Raw genomic sequence first — 20898 nt, 5'->3', positions numbered from 1 at the left:
AAAAGAATTTGCTTAATGTAATAACCACACTAAACCTGTTAATAAACTGACTACTTTTTCGAAAAAATGAAGAATAAATTATACAGTGTTTCATATAAAAATAAATAGTTACTTATAAAATTGATAATTTTAAATTATAAGTAGTAAGATATTTTGATTTGTAAACAATTGCAGATATTTGGTAGAGAAGTAATAAATTATAAATAAGGTTACCACAAATCATGAATTATAATTTTTAATTCAATAAAATGATTTACTGTATTACTATGAAATATAATTGAATCATAGTAATTATATGTGGAATAGATTTTTATAAAATTTTGGGGAATGTTTTTAAATATCAAACAACAACAAAAAATGCTATTTCAAACAACACTTTTTATTTTTATATACACTTACTTTTTCGATTTTACATTTTTGGATGACAATTGAAATTGATATATAAGTAATTTCTACTTATGTAAACAATCAATTTTTAAACAAGTATTTTAAAAATAAGGTATTTTAACATACCAAGGGAAAATTTTTCAAAGAATGAGCTTAAACCATAGAAAAGTAAAAATTACATAATTAACGTTAATAATTTTTAATATTATCTGTATATAAATTTCTTTTACTAAAACTTGTTATATATTTTCATAACATTTGCTTTTAAATATATTTGAAAATATATACTTGTTTTATGACCATATTAAAAATATCTCTTTTTTAATTTATCAAAATCAAATTCTTCCAAAAATATAAACAATAGCATTCTTTTTATTTCATTACTTGAAATCTAAAAACATTCAATAACTTCTCATTAAAACATATAATTTCAATTATGACAGCGAGAATGATTTTTGTTTTATCAGCATTCGGTTTATAATGAATAATTTGTATATTACAATTTTTTAAATATTTTAATTATTAATGCACAAGAATAATTTAATTTTCTGTTTCTCGCCTACAAGATTTAAAATCATAAATAGAAAAATAAAAGTATTATAATATTTCAACTTACTTAATTTTTATGTAATGTCATAAGCTTTTATTACAGTAAATAGTTTTCTTTTAAATAAGGTCAAGTAACAGAAAATTTAACTGTCTGTGCATCTACAAAAAATGATATAATATTAATGATAATTCGAATGCTGATAAAAGAGAAACGTTTATCGATGTAAAATATTTTCATGTAACCGTCGGAAGCCTATATACAATTATTAATTATACGTCTCAGCTCAAACCTTACTCATGTTGAAATGTCCATATTTGTGTACACTGCACTATCTTGACAAAAAGCAAAAGTGATAAAAGTCGTGAGTTCAATGCTATTAGCAAGAATGTCCTAGAATAATTTGCCATGTTTCTCCATCTTTTATTCAAACAATTATAAATAGCCTATCAAACATTACTACTATTATTTTGTCATTTTTATCTCAATGCAGACATTGCTTTAGGTGTCATTTTTCTCACACGACCTCTGCTGCTCACACTGATTCCTAATCTCATATCCTGTTCTCTACTGCTCCCTCCTAAACCTGGTTGGCTACAGCTTTCCTCATCACTAGCTTCACCATAATATGGTCGCTTAACCGTTCTTCTGCGTGTTTTTGTAATTGGTACACCTGAATCATAACCGTCTTCGTCGTCTTCTTCATCTGTGTCTTCATTGTAATGCATGCGTTTGGTTCCCGCACGACGTAGATGATGCTTATTGTTAGCAGTAATACTGCTTTCCGAATCACGGGAAGCGCGGAGCTTTCGGAGTTGTTGATTTACTGTACGTGAGGGATTGACATGACTAAAATCTTGATTTTGCTTCATTAAATTGTCTTCAACGATATCGGCGACATTATCGCTTTCTACGTTTTTATGATTATTGTCATCTTTTTCCTCCTCTTCTTCTTCTTCATCTTTATCTTCTTCAAGTTGGTTTTTTCTGACATTTATATTTTCGTTGATCTCTTCTTTTTCGTCGTCTTGTGATTGGTTATTTTCTTTAATTATTGTAACGGTATTTTCCTCTTCATCACTACTAGTATCTTGTATGTTGTTCTTAACAATAGATAATTTCTGTTTTCTTTTGCTATTACGACCAATTTCTTCACTATTATCACTCTGGCAAGAAATTTCCTCGTCTTCATCATCATTATCCACGAGATAGTGCTTTTCTGTAGTTCTGTTATGTCTTGTCTTTTTCATATTTTTTGCTCTGTTGTTACGTGTTTGTTTACCTTTCGAGGTTGGTTCATATATCTCATCAGAGTCACTGTCAACATGACCGTTTATCACAGAAATAATTGGCTTTCTCGAACGTGTGCGTCGTTTAGGTGCACTATCGTCGCTCGACTCGCTCAAACTTGGACTAGAATCATCGCTCTCATCATCATCCTCATCATCGAAATTAACATGTGTAACTTGTCGCTTGGCAGATACATTACGAGGACGTAGAGAAGGTCGAGATGATTCTGCCAGACGGTTGGAGTGACCATTCATAAGAGTAGATGGACCTAAGATATTAAAAATTATTTTCTTTTTAGTGAGCTTATACTATAAATATAATGAAATATATATTAAATTTAGTATTATAATAATTGAATTAAACTTTAGTACTCTACCCGCTACGTCATGATTTAAATGTCGCGTTGGCCTTTTTGATGGTTTAAAATCTTCAAAATGGTCATCATCGTCGTCGTCATCGTCATTGTCTATAGGTACATCTTCAATTTCATCATCTTCGTCATCATCACTACTAACTGTTTTTTTTTTAGATGGACCTTATACATAATAAATATACTTATATAATAATATACAAATACCTTATTAATTTATATTTCTTAACTTTTCTTACCAGCTCCATTCATCAGTTGAGTCTTTATAGGAGAACCTTTTTTATTTTTATTTGTCTTTTTATTATCATTTATTCTTATAGCAGATTTCCATCTATTTATGATTTTACGCATTAGTTCATCAAACATGGCTGATAACCGAACCGTCATGGAATAAATCTGCAAATTAATTTTTTATTTATATTGAAATGTGGTAAAAATATTTTAATATATATATATGAATAGTAGACGAATGCTATATAATGAATAAGAAACAAATATTTAAGATAAGACAAAATAAATTTAAGATTTATATATTCTTATTCAAACTAAATGTTAAATTTGAAATTGGTATGGTAATTGTGTTAAAATAAATAGACATTTTAATATATTAACATTTTTGTACAAATTTTTTATTAAAATAGATCAATATCTAATGTACAGATAAATTAGAGCAATAATAATATTCTTTTTTCAAATAGGACTATAAAACAATATCAAAATAGTTGATGAATCAGAAAAGATTTACATATATTAAGAAAATTTTTATAAACATTTTTTTAAATTGATAATAATATTAATTATTACTTAAACTGATTTATAATATAAATTATATTTTAATTTTAAAATGATTAATATTTTATAAAAATAATGTCTATTGTATATTTTAGAAATTTTAATATTACCTTTGATCGCGTATTCGTATTGTAGTTTTTACTATTTGTAAATATTAATTTTACGTCTTTAGCAAATTCTGCAGGAGATTCATAATTTCCTCCTAGTAGATCTTCCTTTACTGTTCGCAAATCCATTGGTGTATCAATTACAAGATGATAGTCTGGATTCTCTAAACGATCTACAGGTTGCCTATAATTAAAGATTTAAAATTGATTTATAATATAAAATGTAAATTTGATAGACAAATATTATTTTAAATATATTTAAATAAGTATTGTCTAAAATATAATTCATACTGAATATTACCTAAATGGAATGGAATCTTCACACTGCCATAGTGTATCTAAAAGTTGTCGACAAGCTACTTTCCAATCTTTATTAACATTTTGTGTATTTAAATGTCGATTTGTCATGGCTCGTGTGGGCCTTTGAGAGCTTGTTGATGGTCTGTTGATATCATCTTCAATGTCAACTTCAGAATCCGAAGAATGATAAGCATCGGCTAATTCATGATACAATGTTGTAACATCATGATCAGTAGTATCTCTGCAAGGTTTATATAATTATTTAATTTAAATATCATTTTTAATAAGTAGATTACTTATTATTTGTAAAAGAGTACTAATATAAAGAACTAAAATTTTTTATGAAAATATATTGTATTTTATTCAAAATACTATAGTAAGTTTTGTTGTATAAATATATTTAAAGTCATAAATTATAATCTTTGAGCAATTGTCTTTTAAACAAAATGAAATGTTTGTTCATACTTACTTAATAATTCGTAAACAAATATCCGTAATTAATCTCGCCTGTTTAACAATTTGACTATGCCGTTCATTGAATTTTTCTGCATTTGTTGCAAGATATCTAACATCAAATTGAGCCGAAGTAATTCGTCGGTAAAAAAAATTTTCGAAACGAGCTTTTATAGTTGATAAATCTATTGGATATTCTACAACGTATGCGTATAATGGATATATATTGAGGTCAACGGGAGCTATAAAAGGTTCAGCTATTGATAAAGTCATAACTTGATCAAGACCACGTATGATACGTCGACATGCAGCTTCTCGATCACCCATTGGCCATTCTTCTGGTTGAGGTTGATACAAAGTTTCTTGGATCTCCTCTGCAAGCACTGGCACAGCACCACCTACTTCTGTTGGTAATCCTAAAAAAATTATAAACAAATTGTATAGTGAATATAATAACAAAATAATTTAATTGCATAATACAAATTCACAATCAGAAACATAATTTAGAAATCCTTATTTATAGCAATTCTAATGTACAGAAATAATACAAGCATATTATTTAAAGTAATTATTTTTTTCATACTTGTATTGTACATATTATAAGATCTCTAAAAATAAAATATTTATTTTAGCTAATACTGAATTAAAATGTACATAAATAAAAAAAAAGCTGTTAAATGATGGCTTTATTATAGTTATATCAATTAATTTTTAAATTAATGTTAATTAAAATATAGTACTAAAAATGTTAAAAACATTGGAATGCATATACTTATAATATATTTAAATTAATCTTGTGTCAATTTAATTTTTTTATTAATTAGATATTGATTTATTTTTCGCATTGAGCCATTAAATTTTTTAATTTACATAAAGATTAGTAAATGTATAATATTTTATATATAATTATTTACCTATAATATAAACATAAATTTACATACATTTATTATTGTATTATCGGTTTCGAACATTTTCAATATCAAACGATAAACAAAATATTATATAAATATTATGAGTTTCAGTTATTTTTATTTACGTTAGTTTATATTGTACTTATTATTAAATAGATGGTAATATTATTTTATTCGTTGAGAATTTATAACAAAATTGTTACTTATATTTTTTTAACCCTTAAAATTACTTCTAAAATTGTTTTGAATTTTTTTCATTTTATTTTAATTGTATATAATTGAATAAAAATATTAAATCAGGTACTTACTTTGTTCATCGATGGGCTCAAGATCCCATGGACTCATAAACTCTGTTTCCCCACTATCCCATCTGATATTGAAACACATGAAGTATGAATCAGAGAATTCTTCAGAAAGTGGCTGCACCGATATTATTTGACCAGTCCACCAACCATCATCTATCATGCAACGAAATCTATTACCTTCTGACCAACTTCTTTCGAGTGCATTATCAAATGCCTGTCGCAGAACGAGAAAGTCGAGCACATCCGGAATATCGTGGTACTTAATCGTAAATGTTATTCCTGTTAATAAACCTTCTTCATTCATTTGGGCTAATTTCAGACAACACAAACGAGGAGGGCGAATTTCGTACTTAATTCCTATTACTTTTACAAATTCTTGGGCCTAAATATTGAAATAAATTATAAATTACATACTGAGGTTTTTAAAAATATTTATTAGTGCACATATAAAAGATAAATTTGTTTAAAAATTTATTATTTATATTTATATTTACTTTAAGATCTAATTTAGTCCAAGGTTCAAATGAACGGCTGACATCGTAAATTTTTTTGGTTTTAACGGCATCCAAATATCTTTTGTGCCCCTGACGAAAATATACAATTTCGTCTCCCATTTGAGGATAATAAGGTGCTTTCCTTGGAATTACTTCACTAAGCCATTCAGGTGGACGGTAAATGTCAGGTACTTCGGTTACAGAACTTGGCTCTGCTATCGGTATCGTCTATCAAAATTGAAAAAATTGTAAATAAAATACTTATAAAAATATTACTTTTTATTAAAATATATGGTTATTAAATGAATTAATAATAATATTTAATTTATTAAACAATAAACAAAAAATAGCCGAGACTGTATTTTCAAAAATATTATTAAAATTGAATTTATATAGACACTTTTAAAACAATATTATAACATAATAAAAATACAAAATATGTTTCTTATTTCAATTAATTTTTTTACTTATTATATATATATATATAGCTTACCTTCTTCTTTGGTCGTTGACTTCTTCTTCTATCTGCATCACTAGGTGGAGTAATTGCTCGTTTTTGTACAGGTTTCCTTTTACTTCGCTTTGGTGGTTCTAAATTTACGCCATGATCTGCTATCCAATCTGAATATTCACTACTAGTATCTGAAGTCGAACTATCTGAACACAATTCTTCCTCATTAGAAGAAGATTCATTGCTACTTCCTGAACTTCCAGAATTCTCTGGATTCTGAAAGTGAATATTTTATTAAGTAACATAATATTTATCTGGCAATGTTATGTTAGTACATATTATAGTAAATTGTATGTCATAATAAAATGAATATTTTAATAACGAACTTTAAAATAATTGAAAAATAAAATAAAACCAATTTACATTTTAATAGATTAAAATGTTTACTTACTTCAAATTCTTCATCTTCTTGCTCCTCTCCTCTAGTTGCCCTTGTCCTGTAGCTATGTCTAGTAGTTCGATTCCTTCTACCATGAATTAAAAATCTGTTTTGTTCTGACGTAATTGTTGTATTTGAGATCACTTGAGGCCTTCTGCGCATTTCACGTCTCCAATATTCTAACTCCATTTCAGCCATTGCATTTCTATTAAAACGTGATATCAACATTACATTATATTTTCATAAATTAATTTTAAAAAAATCTTTATTACTTTATTTTATATAAGTTTCATATTTAAACAAAATCCTTAGCAGTTTAAAATTTTAATCAGAAGTTAAATTTATAAATTTATAAATTAATATTTTTATATACAGGCATGCTCATTTAAAAAAAATATAACTTACGTTTGTTTATATTGAGTATCAAGGATAGCAGGATTAAGAGGTCTTGCAAGCATTGGCTTATTCCAGGGTGTTGTATTATCACGTTGCCAGTTACCGCTACTTTGACGAACACCTTCAACGTCTCCAACACGACGTAAACCAGATCTGCCACCACGCGGACTAGCAATTTGCCGAACTTGATGCTGATCCTCATTTTGTAGAACATTATTATCTTCTTCTTCATTAATCGGTACACCTTCGACATTCATAATTTGACGTTGAGCTAACGCCTCTATTAACCGGTCGATATTTGAACGTGGTTGTTCTTGTTCAGGTAGACCCTCAATGACCTCTTGCTGACCTATAATATGCATAAAATTAATTTTTCGTAAATTAGGTAGATGAAACGGTTAATTTTTTAATACGAAATAATCTTTTCATTAGGTGTAATAAGATATTAACAATTATCAGAAAAATTTATAAAATAATGTATGTACACTTTTTTCAAAATATGAACTTTCAGTTGATATTTTATTATAAATCTTTTTTTCTTTTAAAGGTATAGAAAATTAATTTTCAAATCGAATACAATATCGTAAAATTCTATAAAATTTTGTATTTTTTTTTTACAAAGATAGCCAAAATCAATATTTTTTATATTATTTTAACAATTATAATTATAAAAATATATACTTTTTGTAATGAAATTGATTAATATGTTTACCACTTGCTCCAACAGCGATATTTGGAACTAACTGCTCACCCCTACAATTTTCTCTTCCTGGAACTAGTCTTTGTAATATCGGAGGATATGGATTTCCATCTACATCTACAAGAAATGGTGGTGGCATTAAGTGTGGAGCTGTTTGCGTTTGCTCATCTAATACATAATTATTGGCATCTCTGATTAATGGACGATAATCAGTGTGAAAAAATAATTCTTTTGGCACCTAAAATAATAATTTAATCAATAATTATTTCTCTAAAATTGTTTAAATCATTTTTATTATTTTAAAATATATCTTCGGTTCTTTTATTTATAGTGATTAGATTTCATTACCATTAAAGTTCTAATTGTCAAATTTTAAGTGATTTACATATTATAATATTAATTTTGAATATAACAAAATTATAATAATATCCTCTGTTCAATTTTTTTCAATAATTTTATAATAATTTGAAAGTATTAATAAAATTTATTTTTATTTTTATTTCAAATGCTATTAGAATAATATTGCTTTATATATGTTTATTTTTTAAGCGTCTTCTACAAAGTTTTCTTTAAAATAATAAATATAAGAAGTAAATCCATTACATTATTGTAAATTAAAGGAACTTACTATTTTTAATTTTTCAACTCCAGATCCGAAACCATACATCATTAAATGACCATGGGAATCTGTAGCTGCAAGCATAGTACCATCAGGTGACCATTTAGCATCAAACACCGCGCCATTACCCTGTCCTTCAATAAAATTTTGAAAACAGGCTATTGGCTCTATATTGAGTACATCCCAGATTATTAATTGTCCATCGTGTCCAGCACTTAAGATTATTTTTGGATCTATTGGATGTGATTCAAGAACAAACACTTCATCTTTATGAGCACGTAAAACTTTCACTAATTCTGCTGTTTTAGCATTCCATACTTTCAAAGAACTGTCATTGACAGCTGTTACCACCCAATTATCACTAACATCCCAGCACACCATTGTTACTTTTGTTTTTTTATTTGAATCATCTTCTGACTCTGGTTCGCTGCATACACAATGTTATAATTATTTTATATATTTTTCTTTATTAGCATGTATATTGAAAATAGTTTATTTATATTTTTTACAAATAAATTATATATAATTAAACTAATTTCGATACATTATGGTTATTTATTTCAATGTATTTATTAGATAAAATATGCTACTTTTTAGTAAAATATAAGCAATCAAAAATTTGAAAACAAAATTCTATCATTCTTCTTATTATTCTATCATTAAAATATTAAAAATTTTTTACAATATCTAATATTGAATAATTTACTTTTAAACAATTTATAGAACTTTTATTAATATTCATTATATACTTAAATAAAAAATTCTAATTTTACTTTAAAATAGTATTATTAGAAATATATCTAAATGATTCCTTTTTTAATATAAACAAGTTAATATGATTATATTAATATTTTTTATTCATCTAACTAATAATGAGCGCACTTGACTAATTTTTATTTTAAGAAAATTTACTTTGTGTGTTATTATTATTTATAAATTATCGATAGATTTAGTGAATGAAGCAGTTATTGTACCCAGAGAGTTTAGTCGTCATTAATAATCTCTTGTGTTGCCATTGTTGTTGTTCAAATTTCCATACATTAGCAGTACCATCTTTCGAACCCGAAATGAATTTGAGACCACTATGTGCCCATTGAATGCTATCGACCGTATCAGAATGAGCTTCTACTTCAAGAACACGTCTTGGTCCCTCCTCACCTAACATTGTATAAACCCGTACATGATGGTCAGCAGATCCGGCTGCCATAAAAGCACCACCTGGACTGAATGAAGCACAGATCATTTGTGCTTGACCTGGTCGCATTTTTTCATGATATTGAATTGGCTTTGGTCTAAAAAAATAAAAATATTGTTATCTAACAAGCATTTATATAAATAGATTCAGTTACACTTAATATCTAAATTACAATGTTTAGATTTACAATAGTTAATTATACTTAACTGTTGTTTTTTGATAAGTCATTAATAAAAAATTTTTGTCTGTGAATCTAGTTCATAATAATTGAATTAGAGTATCTCATAAGCTAAACTAAAAATAATATAAATATTTATTACTTACTGAAACACTGTCCTCTCATTGTCTTGCTTTGTATGTGACCAAAATGCAACTGAACCATCACTACTCGTCGAAACTAAATAATTGAAGCCACTACAAGAGATAGGACAAAACTTTACAGATGTTATCATACCCGAATGTCCTGATAAAACAGCAATCTAAAAATTGTATTTTAATGATTATCTGCTTTAGAATAATTTTAAACAGAATAAATAGGATAAAAGTTTTAAATATAATTATAGAAAATTCAGACACATGTATGTATAATAATTATTCTGTTAAATAAAATAATATATTAAATGTATCTATACTAACAAAATTAATAAGTACTAAATATCTAAATGTACATGCTTGAATAATTATATGTAACTAAAAAACTATAATATTTAAAAATACATCTATATTAAACTAAAGAGAATAGATAAATATAAATCATAAAATAAAATAAAATCTTTTTAATATAAAAGTATGATATTTACTGGCGACATTGTTTGAAAACACCAGACTCTTAAAATGCGATCCAAACTTCCGGCGGCAAGCAATGTATTATCGAAGTTAACAGCTATATCCATTATTTCCGAAGATGCGCCCCGAAAAGTAGCAAGTAATCGTCCATCCGTTGAACTCCATACTTTGACTAGTAAATCATCAGCCCCAGTGATAATGTATTTTCCAGTTCGATCATATAGAACGCAATAAACGGCCGATAGATGTCCTAGAGTATGACGATATAATTGTAGCTTGCTGTAAAAAGATGTTGGTACAGCTTCGCGTCTGCATAAAGGACCAGAATTTTCTCTACCTTGAAGTACTTTTACTAAAATAGAATTAGGATATTTTATTTTCTATTTCATAGCATTATTCATATTATACATTTAACTTTTAATACTTATAATTTTTAAACTATAACTAATAAATGCATTAAATAATAGCTTAAATTGATAACAAATTACCTATATTGAGTACTGGATAAACACCAGGTGGATTCATAAAGGGCTTTCCTCCAAACCTTCCAGAATAGCCCGTAACATTGCGAAAGAAACGTAACATATCTTGAAAAAAAGAGGAAACATTGAAATTAATAGTAATTGAAATCAATAATTAAAAATAATTATGACTGTAGAGTTATTTTTACCTTCTTTTGTACGTAATAGGGATTGCTTTCCAGCACCAAGTAACGAAATAGCGCCAATAACACATGGTGGCACTTCCTTTTCTAAAACTGGTCCAATTCGTGAACATATTTGAAGTAAATGATTTACACCAATATGAGAATACTTTGTTTCCTAAAATATTAAAATTAAATATTTTAAAATACATACAAAATATTGAAATTATAAGTCTATTCTAATTATATAAAAAGAAAATAGTATTTTTAAATGATTTATTTATTAGAGGAAAAAAATCTAAATCTTATCGATTTTGAGAAACAATTTTGTTTCTGTTATTGGATGTAATAAAAAATTTATGAAATTCATAATTTATAAATTATATACAATAAATTTAATATTATAATTATTTATAAAAGAATTAATTTATTTATACTTAATTAATTTTGAATTTAGAGGAATATTTTTTTCTACATTTCAATGATAATACTAATTTTTCAAAGTTTTATTTTTTATTCTATTTAATATATTTGATATTATAGTTAGTATTTAATCATTTAATCTTACTTTGAGATTGCTTTTGATATAATAATTATTTAATTTCTTTATAAAATGCATGTAATAATTGTAAAATAACGGAAAATAGTATATTATGATTTAAAATAAATTTAAACTCATTTAAATTGACTTTTTTTTAATAATTTGTTTCTAATTATTAAAAGTCCCTTTTTTAAAATTAAAAATTTGTTTCTTAAGAAATAATTGACAATCATTAACTAATTATTTATTAATCGATTCTACATAATTTGAATGAGTGTTTAAATTAAAAAGAATTTTTTATTTTAGATTGTATAAATTATGTCAAGAGTAATTAATATGCTGTTTTAGAAAAACTATAAAGTAGTTCCATTTATAATCAGGTATATTTTAGCTAGAAATACGTTTGAATATATAACAGTACGTTCTACATGAACAAAATTACATACAGGTTCAAATATTAATCATGTCACTGATCAACGGGATAAGTTGTATGAATCTCTATTAGCTTATCACCTGATTCTTCTCTTCTTTTTACATGGGTAAAAAATTCCCAGTATCCTCTGCCTCTCTTTTTTTTCTAAAGGTTGTGGCGAATTAAGTGTTATCTCATTTACACTTGAGATACAAAGTTCAATATTCTAATTTCTACAATTCGATTTTTAACTTCATAATAAAATAATTGTATAAGAATGTAATTATTATTATATATAAAATAAATGGAAGTTTCAAATTCTTTCTTTTATATTTTATATACTTATATACTTATATATATATATATATATATATGTGTATGTTTATAATTTTAAAGAACCTTATAAATTGAAACATTGATATTTAAAGTTTAAATTGAATGTACATACATATATACATTTTATTCTTAAATATAAAATCAATTTATATACTATTAAAAAAGAATTTTTTTTAAAGAAAAATTCAATTCTGTATTCACTATATATTTTTCCCTGATATTTAAATTTAATAAAAAGATTACAAAAAAATTATATAAAAATATATTGAGTAGAATATGAAGTTCATTTTATAAAAAAACTATCAATCAGTAATATCTGTCTTCCTACCAATATATTTTTTTATCTCTTAACTGTAAATAAAACAAAAGAACCATGGTGTATAAAATATAAATAAAGAAATCGATATAGTTTTTGTTTATGAGAATTCATCCTTGTTTTTTTCTGATTATCAATCTATTAAAATTGTATTAAAATGTTCAATTTTGCTTCGAACATGTGATAATTTTCTATACAAAACACTTACCAATTCTTCAAAGCTTTGACTATGCTCATTTCCTAGCCAATCCAATCGTTGAGGCAGAATCTAAAACCCACAAAATAAATTCCATAGAATACAAAATTTATGTTAGCTATAAATGATAAATACATGGCAGTTATTAATATAGAACTGTTACAATTGAAATTTGCAAACTGTGTTTTCAATTATTTAAAAATGGTCACAGACAAAATATGTCAAACATGAGGTTACTGACACTCACGCTATTTTTTGATATACGTATAGAGTACGAAATCACGTGCAAACCATGTGGAAAACATCAACTCAACGGACTCATATTGTGATTTTGCGATCTTACCTTGGCTCGCTCCAATTCCCCTTTCAGCACCTAAAACAAGTCACATTGTCATATTTTGTGAATGTACTCATAAACGGTAATCGTAAGGTCATTGAAAGATAAAGACGATAAAACTTACATCTGCAGCAGCACGACAAGGACCCTGCGTCAGAAACTTGGCAATGAGAAAGTACAATTCTGTAAGACAAACATATAACATTATATGAAAGTGAGCGAGAGGGATTCATATACAGTGATAAGGATGTGGAAGAGAAATCAATTTTAAAAAGAGTCAGATTAATCGAAGTGAGAGAGAGAAAAAAAGATATATCGATTGAAGAGAGGGGTTGGAGTAAATAAAATAGAATGGAAAAGAAAAAGAGAAAGAGTATGTACTACGGATGTTTCGATTAATTTTTCGTACTTGCCCTTGTCAGAGGCAAGCAATGGCTTCGAGAAACGACTTACCTGCGGCTAAGCTAGAATCAAGCCGCGACACGTCGGCCTCCATGGCTTTGTCACGAGAAAGAAGGCACGCACGTCCGTTAGCGGCCTTTCGTTTCGATTCTGTTTGTGAAATAACTTCTTTTATCACGGCTCGCCAGCATCCTTTAAGCGTAACAGTTCCATTTCACTAACCAAGTCCCCACAGTACTACACTATCTCTCTGTGCTTAACTCGTATTCTTGCAGATTTGACGAAGATCGCATGCGTCAAAACGGTCACAATGGAAACTTACCAGATTTCGAAAACTTCTGTAGAAAATTGATTTGTTTTTCTTTATACATTCTTATTATTTTATTGTAATTTTATTAAAAAAAATGTTTATAAAGTAAGAATAATAAAATGGATAATGAGATAAAATAATTTTTTTGTTAAAATAGTTTTTAATTAAAAATTCGTTGTTAAATATTTGTATATGATATCAATACTGTATATATTTTAAAAATAAATTGTATAAATTGTATAAATTGGAAGATGAAAAATTACAAAACTTTTGTATTGTAACTATTGTAACTTAATTTTATTATAAATCTTTTCGTTCTTGAAATAATAAGATTTTCTTAAATATTGATTAAAAATAATATACTAGTATAGAAGGCTATACTAGTGATTTGCAAGTAATAAATTTTTTATTTGTTTTAAGTTTTTTTGTGACTAAGAAGTTGTATATATGATTTATAAATTACCAATTTTCAACATTATAAAATCTTTTCAAATAATAAACACAATTATTTTGTTTTACTGAAAGGAGTTAACATTTTTTAACTACAAATTGAATTAATCATTTTTGTTTAAATAAAATTTTTTAAAAAGAATTAAAACAAATGTTTTATTTATATTTATTATATTAAGAACAAAAACTTGTGAAATAAATAAATTTACATATGTATTATACACATATAATTCATATAGAAATATCTTAGCAATTGATATTTAAAATATTTTATTACTGAAATATTTGCTTATATCATTTAGAAATACTATTGTAAATCAAATATATAAATATCAAAAATATAACATATATAATATTATAAGTTATATTGAATGTAAAACATTAAAGATACGAATTTATTTATAAATATTTTATGAGTATTGATATAAATGAAAATTCAAATAATTAAATATTATAGTGATATAAATTTTTTTCTTTTTATTATCATTTTTTAATGTATAAAAACTACAAATATAAGATTATATAAGTCTTATCTTTCTTGTATGATTATAAGTGATAAACAGTACAATTTAACAAAACAGATGATTTTTGTTAGTGGATGCTCTGTATAATGAAATTAAACAATGTTATTTCTTTTATATTTATCAATAGTAATATATAACTATATACATAATTATTATATTATACATTATTGTGTTTCAATTAAAAATTTTAAATTTTAAAAATTGTTTCTATTTTTTGTAAAAATGCTATATAATTATCGAACAATTAATTAACAAAGTTCTAAATTTGTACAATTTTATTCGCATATTTCTAATAATAGAAGTTATGGTTACAATTTAATAAAATTATTGTATTCAATTGACTATACATTAACGTACAGACAAATAAATAAAACATTAAGAATTAAGAAATTTCAATATATTTAGTTAAATAATACCGTTCTTGACCGTAACATATATCAAAGCTTTCCGCGTTTCTCTAATTTATAACCTTATATTTTTACATTTTGTATATTTGCTCTGAAAAAAAAAGAAAAATTTACTAAAAAAATTTAGAATTGACGCATTATTTATGTAATTTTTATTATTCTGTAATTGATAACGTTGCTTCTTAATTAATAGTTAAATCAAATTAACTATAAAAATATTTATAATTGTACGTAATATACACTTTGTATTTTTAAAAATATATTTTTGAGGTTACTTTCTCATACCTTTATTATGTTTTTATATTGCTCAAAAACCAAAAATGTTTATTTCTTGTGATCACCAATATTCATATTACGTATACGCATTGCAAAACTATATAACAGCTGAACTAGCAGAAAATTGGAACGCCATGTACAAAATTATCGCCATTATAGAATAATGACGATCCATTTAATCATATTACAATTCATTATCTACGGGTGAAAACAGGTCTCTTCAAAGTTTTAAAATAATTTAAAATTGAGAATATAAAAAGTATTATCAACGAATTCATCATTGTATAAAGACAAGCATCTTTTGAATATGAATTAAAATTTTTTGTAATTTTTCAGATAATTAATCTTTGTTTATATTATTATAAATATCAAAATCATCTTAAAAGCGTATCGTTCATAAAATTTATAAATGAAATAGCAGGCAAGCAAACGAATACAAACCAGTACCCGAAAGTATAAAGAACAACAGTATTATCCGCGTGCGCAACGCGACAAATTTACTGCTGGAACTAGTTCTTTTGGCTATTTTTTCTTCCCCTCCTTTAAACATACCAAGGATGATCCACCTACTAAACACTTTTATATTGTGACTATTTTTGAGGTTATGTACATTAACGACTGATTGATCGAGTCATACTTTTTATCTATTTGAAGATTATTAATTTGTAAAGCGCGTGACGATGTCGAGGTTATAGAACTCAGTAACGTATTCGTCCGCTTTAGATTCTTTAAGGGGAAGAACGGAAAGGAAGGCTGGAAAGGAAGACGTTAGTTGAGTAGTGGGGTGAAAGCGTACGAGACTCAAGAAAGCACTACGGCGAAGCGATTGTTGTTTTCCGTTGGTGTCCGGTAGGTAAAACTGAAATATGATGTGCGTGCGTATAACTATACATAACTTCATTTGACCAATAATAGATCTATCCCTTGATACGTACTGATGCCTTCTCAAATTAAAACTTCATGAATATTGGTAATTACTTCCATAAACATTACCCTTTAATAAATAAAATTGATCTTTATATTGTGCTACAACTAATTTAATTATTCAATCTTATAACATACGCAGTTGTGTTTTTGAAATTATTATTTGCTTATATTAGTAACATAGTAGAGAAATTTAAATACTACTTATTTTAATAACTCTCAATAAACCATATTAGTAATTTATCGAGTAATTTTATAATTGAGTTGATCACAGCTCAAAATATATTATTATCGATAATTAAATTTATTTTCTTGTCTCTAATTTAAAAATATTCAAAAATAAAACTTTTGAATTTAAATGTATTAAACGTTTATTTTATTATGTTACCCAAAATGTATTCAACAAATTCATAACAATACGTTTCATTATCTTTCTTTATGATGTGTTATAATCATAACAAAATATACAGATGAATATATTTTAAAAATTAAAATTTGATCGAAAGTTTAATTACACGTTTTTCTATTTGTAAGTAATTCTTAGTAATATTTTTATAATATAGTTTCTAATAAATTAAAAATATTTTGTTTAGAAATACATCAATTAGACATACAACAATTAGATATACAATAATTAGAAATACATCAAAATAATTTGTTTAGAAATACATCAAAATAATTTGATACCAAAATTAAGTTATTAAAAATATATGTATACCCATTGCATCTAAATATGATATTTAAAATACATTTAATATAAAATTACATTTTAAAATAGTATTTGTTTAAAAGACGATTTTAGGTCAATTGAAATTTTATTCAAGCATAATAATTTACACATCATAAATAAGAAAAGTCTTTCTTACCTACACTTATTATTAGAATATAAATGAAATTTTATTGCATTATATTATTGTTAAATTTATCATTATTCAAGTTTAAGCAATATTGAACTTGTTAAATAATTACTTTTTTGTTTTAAATATTTAAAAATCTAACAGCATTTACTTAAATTAAAAAATTTTATTAACAAACGTATAATGTTTACTTATTAATATTTGTTATTACTTATTAACGCCAATGTAAATATTTCTTACATATTTCATGTTTATCTTAAGTATCTAAATTAATTATTTATTCTAATATTCTTATATATGAATATACTTCATATTGTAATATTGTTGTAAATTACATTTGTTCGCATTATATTATTGAGATTATTATTATAAACCTTTTTATCAATTTAATAATCTTATTTTTATTTATATATAAATAGTTTTTTTATATTGATAATAATGTATACTTGTATCCATATTTGAAATGTTATTCATACAAGTAATTTACTTAATTTAATTTTGTTTAATATACGATATTTCTATTTTTTTTTTTAATACCAAATTTGCATTGTTAACTAAAATATTTATAAAATATATAAATATAATATAAAATATATTTACTAAAATATATAATTATAATAGGACTTTTATATTTTTTATCTAGAATTTTGATAAAATAATTGAATTACTTTACAAAAAAAATTTTGTAAACATTTTTTGTTTTTTTTTCTAAGATTTCTATTTAAAAATAACATTTAGAATATATATTTTTGCTATTAAAATTATATTTAATACATTACTCATCGTTAAAGCCATTTTTATTCTTTTTATGTTTTTATTTATTTATTTATTTTTTAAATATTTATGTTTTACTTGAAATGTTTTCTCTTACTAATTTTATTTACTGACAAAAAGTAGTTTAATTTTTATCAATTTTTTTATTGAATATTTATTAGAAATGTAAGATATTTTTTATGGATTTAAATTGATTAATTATCATGAATTGCGTTAAATATTAAAAAATTTATCTGTTATTTATTAGAATTTAATTTTTTCATGATAAATTAAGATTTTTAAATAATATTAAGATGTACAATTTTTAATTAAAATTTGTTCACATTGTAACTATTATTATTTTTTAGAGTGCCCGGATGTGAAAATAAAATTATGCATACAATTTTAATACTGTATATATTATTCAATTAATACAAATATTAGGAAAGAACGAAGAAGTGATATATATAGAACTTGATGTATACAAATTGAAAATCAAAATATGAATATCCAACTCAGGGTCGCTTTTATATACCAAGGTATGCAATATATTTTGTAAAAAAAAATTGCGAATTGGTAAAAAAATTCATTAGCTATTTCCATTGTGCTGAAAAATATATTTCAATAGTTACATTTTATTTATGTTATTATGATTTTTGTATTTGCAAATATCTAATTTGAGACATTAGTTATAAATTGTATATTTTTCTTTATTTTATTTCCCATGTGATTACCAATCAAGATTTTCCATTATTGGCCTACTCCTTCATTAATGGTAATAATAATATTTTAAATAATTTATATTTTTCTATTTAATATATGTACTTAATTTATTATACAAAAAATAAAAATATATAATATACAAATAATGTATATCGCAAATACAATAATAATATGAAAGAGTTAATAAAAGTTTTAGAAATTATTTAAAATTATTTATACCTATTAATTATTCTATAATTTATATAAAAACATAAAAAACTGAAAGTAATAAATATATTGTGTAATCGTTAAATAAATAAGATTATAACAGTAATAATTTAATGTACTAAAAGAAGTTCCTATAATTTTACATACGAATGCATTCGAGTGTAAATGATCGCAAAATATTAATTTCATAATAAGCAGCCTATGTATTTTTTTCTTTGTACAATGTTCATACATAATTTTTTTTTTAAATGTTATATCGTGCAAATAGTCCTTTGTTTACTACTTTATTCAAATACAATTGATATATAAACGATATAACTATTTAAAAAAAATTTTTATTACGTATATCTTTTCATCTTACAATAGACATCGTGAATATTAATATTTGCTGTCTCAATTATCACTGACAAATGACTGGAGCAGAATCGAATGTTACTTTTTATAGAACATAAAACTTTGTAAAAAAATAGGACAATATTTAAATTAGTTTATTGCTACAATTTACAGCTATTTATATTCGTTTACTAAGTTGAATGCACTCCAAAATTTTTTTTTAATGTTGAAGAACGGAAGTTCATAATTCAACTGTGCCTATTTTTATCATTGGAACACCGATCTTATAGAAAGGCCTTTGTTTATTATAAATTTAACTTTATATAATATTATATGGTTATTTTTTCTTTCTTGCTTTCACATTCTAAACGGATATATATTATACGTATTTTATTTTCTCGTATGTATTTTATTTTAATTACTTATTTTAATTTTATTTGATCCATACTTTTTTTTTTAAATGCGGTTTTCCTTGAAAAAGTTTGAAATAAGTTAAATTTAGTACCTAGTCATTTCATAATCGACAGGTCATCCTTAATATAGTGTTTAGATCCAGAAAAAATTTTCTGCTATATTTTTAATTGTTACCCTGAAAGAATTAGATTTGATTAAATACTGAGCGATTAAATATATTTCCCTATAACCAAATCCTCTTTAAATCTGTTAACAAAATTCTAGGCTTATAAACATTATTTCTTTTTTTAATACTATATATTTTATGCTGATGTAAATATTTGCAATCACAAATATATATGATATGAAAGAAAAATAATTTGTTGGATCAATATAATTTTAAAAATTATTTATGTATGACACACATTGAGAAAAAATTGCATAATTTAAAAAAATAAGCCCTTTCCATTGATTACTTATAATATAATGTTTGCATCCTGTGTTAGTTTATATATTATATGTGTATTTCTATATAAAATCTTTTATTATAATTTTTTTATTTATCTTTTTACAATAAACGTTCATTAATAGTTGAGTATTATTTTCTATAATACAAAAAGTTATAAAAATAAGTGTATAAAATTGCATTTTTTAAATAAAAGATTCCTTGGTATATGCTTTGAATAATATTGATATATTTTTTTTAGAATTAAAGTAAAATTTTATTCTTTGCAGAAATAAAAAAAAATCGTTTGACTTTGATTAAAATTATTATATATTAATATAACATGTGTATATATTCATAAAATGAATATACAATAACAGACAGTTAGGTTAATAGAAAATAACATTTAGTTCAGTAACAAAATTTAATTAAAGTTATTTCATAAAAATGAAAACATCTATTTATATATAAATATATAGATAATTGTTTTAAAAGATAGCTCTTATTTATTATAATTACATTCAAACACCTGACATGAAGGATAAAGATATGAAAATTGACGAGAATGCTC

General features: G+C 24.4%; 1 protein-coding gene across 1 annotated transcript; it reads right to left on the bottom strand.

Annotated features, from left to right (window-relative positions):
- Positions 1–1067: 1067 nt before the first annotated feature.
- On the bottom strand, positions 1068–16453 carry BRWD3 (bromodomain and WD repeat-containing protein). The gene is made up of 23 exons (XM_011501524.1): positions 16134–16453; positions 13777–14063; positions 13448–13506; positions 13330–13359; positions 12999–13058; positions 11213–11363; positions 11031–11129; positions 10557–10894; positions 10081–10235; positions 9536–9853; positions 8571–8988; positions 7955–8180; positions 7252–7591; positions 6859–7051; positions 6450–6683; positions 5957–6184; positions 5466–5844; positions 4263–4662; positions 3795–4034; positions 3497–3677; positions 2834–2990; positions 2601–2759; positions 1068–2492 (listed from the first exon to the last, which is right to left on the bottom strand). Exons 2-23 carry the CDS (start codon positions 13817–13819, stop codon positions 1414–1416), a joined length of 5487 nt encoding a protein of 1828 aa, XP_011499826.1. The 5' UTR covers positions 13820–14063; positions 16134–16453; the 3' UTR covers positions 1068–1413.
- Positions 16454–20898: the final 4445 nt, after the last annotated feature.

Source organism: Ceratosolen solmsi, unplaced genomic scaffold (genome assembly GCF_000503995.2).
Source record: "Ceratosolen solmsi marchali unplaced genomic scaffold, CerSol_1.0 scaffold10, whole genome shotgun sequence".
NCBI lineage: Eukaryota > Metazoa > Arthropoda > Insecta > Hymenoptera > Agaonidae > Ceratosolen > Ceratosolen solmsi.
The sequence above is the reverse complement of the archived record's forward strand: the minus strand, read 5'-3'. Positions and strand labels throughout refer to the sequence as shown.

What these genes read in the sequence shown, in the direction of transcription:
- BRWD3 (XM_011501524.1), bottom strand. Translation starts at nt 13,819, where the DNA reads ATGGAGGCCGACGTGTCGCGGCTTGATTCTAGCTTAGCCGCAG. An exon ending in GGGAATTGGAGCGAGCCAAG is followed by an intron (nt 13,059 to 13,329) that starts GTAAGATCGCAA and finishes TGTGGGTTTTAG; the next exon opens with ATTCTGCCTCAACGATTGGA. An exon ending in GGACTAAATTAGATCTTAAA is followed by an intron (nt 5,845 to 5,956) that starts GTAAATATAAAT and finishes TTCAATATTTAG; the next exon opens with GCCCAAGAATTTGTAAAAGT.